The 7,099-nt window shown below is 35.9% G+C and overlaps 1 protein-coding gene across 2 annotated transcripts; it reads left to right on the top strand.

Annotated features, from left to right (window-relative positions):
• The first annotated feature begins 509 nt into the window (after positions 1–509).
• On the top strand, positions 510–4,359 carry LOC107770993 (protein CONSERVED IN THE GREEN LINEAGE AND DIATOMS 27, chloroplastic). 2 transcript variants are annotated; one of them, XM_016590318.2, is made up of 7 exons: positions 510–896; positions 1,447–1,599; positions 1,870–1,947; positions 2,969–3,064; positions 3,470–3,505; positions 3,762–3,940; positions 4,014–4,359. In XM_016590318.2, exons 1-7 carry the CDS (start codon positions 663–665, stop codon positions 4,174–4,176), a joined length of 939 nt encoding a protein of 312 aa, XP_016445804.1. In that variant the 5' UTR covers positions 510–662; the 3' UTR covers positions 4,177–4,359. The 2 variants fall into 2 exon arrangements, with proteins under 2 accessions (XP_016445804.1, XP_016445805.1); XM_016590319.2 differs by having other exon boundaries at positions 515–896; positions 4,022–4,359.
• The last annotated feature ends 2,740 nt before the right edge of the window (positions 4,360–7,099 follow it).

The raw sequence follows: 7,099 nt of genomic DNA, 5'->3' as shown, positions 1-7,099 counted from the left end.
CTAACACCTTGCTTTTAATCAAATACTGTCGAAAAAACGCACTTAGCTTTTAACCAAATATTGCTGAAAATACTTTTTGTACCAAAAGTGAATCTTTTATTTCTTTTAGCGAGTGACCAGAAAATTTTTAAAAAGTGCATAAGATGCTTTTCTTTTTTCTGCAGTTGGGTTGTATCTTCTCGGTCCAGACCTATATGAGAAGGCTTTTCAATTGAAACAAAGCGAATTATACATCCTCCTAATTCAAATCAGAGAAAAAACCCGTGGAACAGTGAGAAATGAACGCAACACTGGCGTGCATAGACAATCTTTCCCCGTTGCAACACAAGATACCCACGAAGTTACCTTCTATACCACAAAAAATGTTTTACATTAGGATCTATAATTCAAGATAATCCTGTGTAGGAGCCACAAGAGTGGACCACAACGTTTCAAACTGGTGGTCGAGTGTACACAATCCAAAAGAGTAGCCCTCAGTTGGCTGATTATAATTGGACGAAAATATAAGGAAAAAAAAGGCCGTCATTTTTTGGCAGATAACAGAGAACATTCACTTACTCCATTTTCCATCACGTATAATGCATAATCTCCAAAAATAAAATAAAAAAAGAACTTTCATCTACCTTTTCTTCTGAATTCTCAGGTTGCAAGAGAATTCAGATATGCTCAGGCTAAATTTATATTGTTCCATAGTTCCTAGTCCAAAACAAGTCAACAATAATATTGGCAGAAGCTGCGGTTCATGGATCATTTTGCCTGATAAACCAACGATTCTATGTAGGAGGAATATTAGTGCGAGAGCCCTGAAAGATGAGATGAACGGTAATGGCAGTGGATTACCTGGTAAAAGTTGGGACCCTGGCTTGGAAATTGAGGTGCCATTTGAACAAAGGCCGGTACGTATGAGTTCTAATTAAGCTGCAATTCCCCATTTTTGGGCATTGTTTCACATGCTATAAAATTTTCTTTTGCTCTTCTCCCAATTTCTATGCGACATGATGCAGACTTGTACAGAATACTGACTATTACTTAATAAAGTTATTTTTTCAATTAAAAGAAAAGAAGTTTAGCTTATCAGATATCCAGACAGGATTTAAGTTATTGAACTGTTCGCATGGGATAGCATTCCTTTTGGTTTATCATAGAGATATTTTTTGGAATTTCCTTATAAGTGACCTGACTGTGTAAATATTTTACACTGTCGGTCAAAAAGAAAATGATGTCCTCCGGAAGGCCATAACACCTGCACAGGGGAGACATGCCACTATATGGTAAGCTGCTATTGCAGTTTATAGCACTATTGAAATCAAACCCAGTCAGTAACATAGCCACCCCGAAATTTCTGGAGTTTCATGGTGACAACGGACTTAATATGGAGACTGATAAGCAATATAAGTTAGTACTAGTATTAACTAAGCTAATTAATTCTTGCTTTTCAATTACTAGGTGAATGAATACTCATCTCTGAAAGATGAAGGTTTATATTCATGGGCAGAATTGGGACCAGGGTCTTTCTTCATACGTCTTGGGGGACTTTGGTTAGTCACTTTCACAGTTTTGGGAGCACCTATTGCAGCTGCAAGCTTCAATCCTTCAAAGGTACAGACAATTATATAAATCCTTCAAAGGTACAGACATCGTATTTGAATATCACCACTACCAATGAAATGAGAAATTGTGAATTTTGTGCAACTTCTTTCTCTCTCTCAGAGTCCCAAAGTGAATACTCGTGTTCAGTAAACAAGTATAGCTTCCAACTTTAATATTTCTAAGACACAAAACATAGAATAAAAGACTCCACTTAGTCACTAAAATATCTTATACCAGATCCTCATATACATTGACATTCAAATTTTCACAATCCTGCAGGATCCTTTAAGATTTCTCCTGGCTGCAAGTACAGGGACTCTTTTTCTTGTTGCACTTACTGTCCTGAGAATTTATCTGGTAAAGTTTTTTAATTTTCGAAACATAATTTTTTTTTTGTCAAATCGTTTATGACAGACTTGAAGTCGTAGATGCAAACTTATATATATATATATATATATATATATATATATATATATATATATATATATATATATATATATATATATACACACACACACACACACACAAGGAATGCACATGTCTGACTGCCAAGCCAATGTTTTCTGCAAATAACATAGACTTGACTCACATACTCATCTTAAAATGCGAGACATTTACTGGAAGTTCATCCAGATATGTAGTTGCCAGGAGCTGACGCTTGACATCTGACCTCTCACTTAGCACTTAGCAGTAATTTTTATTACAAACAGAGAGCACAAGGAAGTTAGTACTATGTATTGAAATTGGAAGGTGACATGCACATTTTGATTGAACCAAGAAAGATGATAATGTCCTTTACTCAAATTAAACCTGCATGGTAGATATGACATTTCCTTTAGTGTCAATAAACGTGCAGTCCTTAACCAACTGAATTCCGAAATTCTTACTATCCTCTAAGGTGGAGCTAGAATTTTAAGTTTATGGGTTCTAGATTTTAGTAAAAGACATCTTACTGGTTTCTAAATAACTGATGTGTACATATTAAGTGAATTTTTAACACAAATATAGAGTTTGGGATAAAACTATTGGATTGTGCGGAACCCGTAATCAGGCTTGTAGCTCCGTCCTTTATTCCTCTTGATGTCAGTTCCATTGTATTTCATGTCCGTGAAAAAATAAGAAAATTAAAGAGAAATGTATTGATGACTTAATGATTTAGTTGAATATAAGAGACACCAATTTATAAGGCTCCAACTAGAACACATATGTGATCTTGGTTCAAAGTGGGATAATATCTAACTTAAAAATTTAACTCTTCTAATATTCTAACATTCAAACAATAACCATAGTAGGGATAGAGCTAAATTGGAGAGAGGTAACTTGAGAACTTACTCCTCTAATATTCTAAAATTTTAATTCACAACAATGACCATAACAGGGATGGAGCTATGTTGGAGATAGGCTTTTATCTGCAGTTATTCCTTATGAAGAGACCGGATGGTACGATGGGCAGATGTGGGTAAAGCCACCTGAGGTTAGCGGTCTTTCCTTTGCATACATATTTACAGGTTTTTCTCTTTGCTTCCTCTGCTCCTCCTTATTCCAAAAGTGCTAAAATATTGACAGCTTCGAAACGAACAAAGTGAATCAAAAGTGCTCATGATTATGAAGAATACAGAACTTAGTTAGTTCTTCACAGTATGGAATTCATTAGTTACAACTTACTATGAGACATTGAACAGCAGATCTACAAGAAAGTAAAGTATAGTTACCGCATAGCAAAACTACATGATGGAATAACATCTATATTGTGAAGCTAATTTTAGTTCCAGTCTTATGGCAATACATGCTTCAAAAGTCTAAACCTACCAGCAGTTCATGAAAAACTTATCAGAAACTACATTGCACATTTGGCGTATAATGTGATTGTTCCTTGCAGATCCTAGCTCGTGATAGGCTGCTCGGCTCATATAAGGTACCACATTGATGCTATTGCTTTATGTTATTGGACTTTTGCACTTCCAGTTATTCACTGATAATATAATCAACTATATATACCATGTGAAACAACATACCAGTAGAAAAAAAAAATAGATTTTCATCTTAACATAAAACACGTCAGCTGGTTACACAAATATTACGAAATTTTTGGCCTCATCTTCTGAAAGTCATAAAGCAGGTCTTTCCAATATTATGAGCATGAGAAACCTGAAGAAATTTATTATATGTAGGTGAAACCAGTCATTAAAATGCTGAAGCAAACGCTGGTAGGAACAGGGGCTTTACTAGTTGCAGCAGTCTCATTATTCATTTTCGCAACACCAGTACAAGATTTCATCCAGGGAACTTTCCCAACAAAAGAGAACTCATTGAGCTCCACTTCACAAAACAGCACAAAACTGGGCATCAGGTATTCTATTCTCGAAACTTAGAAATATTTTTGAAAATTCATGAATTTACGTTGTTTCGTTATATAATTATAGGAAAGAAGAGCTGTTAAGATTGCCAATGGAAGTCAAGGAGGACGATGATCTGGCGAAAGCTGCCGCTGAAGCAGCTGATGGAAGGCCAGTCTACTGCAGAGATAGGTATTATCGTGCATTGGCAGGTGGACAATACTGCAAATGGGAAGACCTACTTAAATAAGAGGGATAAATTCTGTGATCGCTCAAAAGATTTGTGCATGTAACTGAGCATGTTCTTATAATTTTAGAGAGAAATTTTGAGCATGTTCTTATGTATAAGATAATGTGTATGCAAAGAACAAAAGAAAGAGAATTATAGCCAGAAATTATTACGTCAAGTGAATGTCTATCATCTGATCAAAAAGCCTCTATTTTCTGCATCATTTGGACAAAATATAATACGATACAATAGATAACAACCATCCAAACAAGCTGAAGTGAAGTCTTGGAGGCCAATAATCTCCCCTTCCAATTTTTATGATAACAAAATTATAAAATTTAGTCAAAGAATAAGTAGGGTAAAGAAATTAAGCCAAAGGTAGGTTTAGACTTCCCTGAAATAGCGAGTTCTCCCTTAGTGTATGACTTCTTAAAGCTGAGCCTTTATTCAGTTGGGCTCAAATATTCCCCTACTTGAGGAACCCTTATAATCAAATACAAATAGAATATACTCCCTTTTTATAATTGCTAAGAGAGACACTTTTTGGGTGTGATTAAAATCCGCTGCAAAGGATTACATCGTACTTAGAACGTTGCAAAGGATTACATCGTACTTAGAACGTTGCAAAGGATTACATACTTGACGATTTACGAATTATTCTTCACTTTATGGGTCTTGACAATCAGTATCATTTTCTTTTATCCTAAAATCTAATCAAAACCATTATATGCCCTCCAAAAGGCTTTTATACATACATATATCCGAAGTGTTCAAGTTTTGTGCACCACTATCAAGGTAAATTTGACCTACAATAATAAGTATTTTTCCTACAATAATAGATAACTCATCATATCAAGCTAATATAGTAATCTGGAAAATATCATAACGAGACCTGCTATAACCAAATAAATTGCATTGATAGTGCAAAAAGTCTGTACATATATTGTATATAACTTAAATTCATATTGAAATATGATGGAAATATCTGGCTGTTGCTGAAGTCAACATCCACTACATGATTCTTGATTCTTCATGTTGATGGTTGACACTTGTGGTGGATTACATCCTTTACGCTAGCATCTGCGCCCACTTCCAAATGGTCCTATCTATATGCACAAGCGGAATGGGCAACAAAGTTTCGAATATCACAACAGAAAACGAAGTTTGTATATTTTGATCAGAGCTTGAAATTAGAAGTCGAAAGCTCCCTATAAATGCACTCAGCTCCATACGTAGCCATTGACGTTTGGCAGATATTATTACATACTTTCTACTGGAGAACACGTTCAGTTCCACATTTCAGTCTCCAGCTCCCACACGTTCTGTTTCCCCATTCCATAATTTGGAACTAGAAATACCGTTTCACTTTTTTCTTTTGGGGCAACATTAAGGTATACAAATCAATTTCTTAACTCCGGTCCTTATAATAGGATTTCAATTATATATACACACCGACAATGTGATAGAGTTTTACCGTTAATATAGTTTTACCTGCTATAACAAGTTATATTCATCATAATTTGCATGTTGTCGTACCATGCTTTGTTACGTAATATTACCTATACTAGGTTCCTAAGTGACCGGTAGTCCGAAAATTCTTGATACAATTAGTGCTCAAAAATTAATTAAACACTTCATACTATTGATACAAACAAATAGTGAAGAAGACAGGACTTCACACCAACTAATATTGAAATTCTAAATTTGTATAGGGTTAAATTGGTTCGTAATAAATGATCGAATGATAGCGTGCCACGTGGAACGAAGACAGATAAAAGGCGAAGCCAAATAACTACCAGTACCGGAGAGACAGGCTGCAGTTAATATCGAATAAACGCCGAAAGGAGCTTGGTCACTGGGAGCGGTTTGAATGTTAGCCATTGGTTAGCATTCAATGAAGAATATTCCCTAACATTAAATGGACAGCCGTTACAGAGAATATTTGCATTCATGGCCTGCCATTACATATTCATCAATGGCCCCTTTATTGTCATTTAAGGGGGGCTTAAGCCTACGATCTTGTTTTCCTAGGTATAGCTTTAAATAGTAGGCTCAATTGCCATTGTAAGGACAGGAAATTCTTGGCAAAACATATGCTATATTTCATTCTTGATAGGTTACAAGTACTTTGGGCATAAGTACTTTACTTTATGTTTTGATTATGTAACAAACTTACCATCAAGAACCAGATAAGGAACCTGTTATACATTTACAAGACCTTAAGATCACAAAGTTCCAGGTTGGGATCCAGCGTGGGATATAACTCAACTCTTCAGAGTGGAAGGAACAGTTGAGGGAACAGGTCCCTACCAGTTCCCGAAGAAACTGTATGAAGTCAACTCGCCAACTGGAAAGTTGCTGCCTACACACGCTACTGTGCAGGAACAGTGCAGCAGTCAACTTTCTGTGGAAAGCTGTTTACCTACCTTGCTTACATCATTGTAAGTGATGTCACACATGTATAAATACAATCAAGGAAGGTAAAACAACTTACTTCATGAGAGAACAAGATAAGAAATCTGATACAATTAAGTTCCCTTGCATTCAGAATAACTACTCAGATGTCTGGTTCAATTCTCAATGAAATCAGATAAGGAAACAGCAGGGGGCCAGAAAGGAATCAGTTTCCCTTGTCATTGTACAGTTAACTCTACAACTGTAAAAGCTGTTGCACTGTACCGTTTGGCAGCAGTATAGCAGCATAGTTGTAGCTTGCTAAGGCCAAACTAAAGGGTACTTTATTGCATCATCCTTGATGACATCAGGCACACATATTATCAACATGAGGCAAGGGATTTCATCTCTCCAACGCTTGCAAAATCAAAAGAAAATATTCTCTCAAGTGCCAGCCACAACCTCTCTCAAGAACAAAGCTGTTGCAACCTCAAGGACCAGATCCAAAGATTCAAGATATCTTAAGTCCTTAGGTTTGTTGAGTCTTTGT

This window comes from Nicotiana tabacum, chromosome 3 (assembly GCF_000715075.1).
Source record: "Nicotiana tabacum cultivar K326 chromosome 3, ASM71507v2, whole genome shotgun sequence".
Classification (NCBI taxonomy): domain Eukaryota; kingdom Viridiplantae; phylum Streptophyta; class Magnoliopsida; order Solanales; family Solanaceae; genus Nicotiana; species Nicotiana tabacum.
The sequence above is the reverse complement of the archived record's forward strand: the minus strand, read 5'-3'. Positions and strand labels throughout refer to the sequence as shown.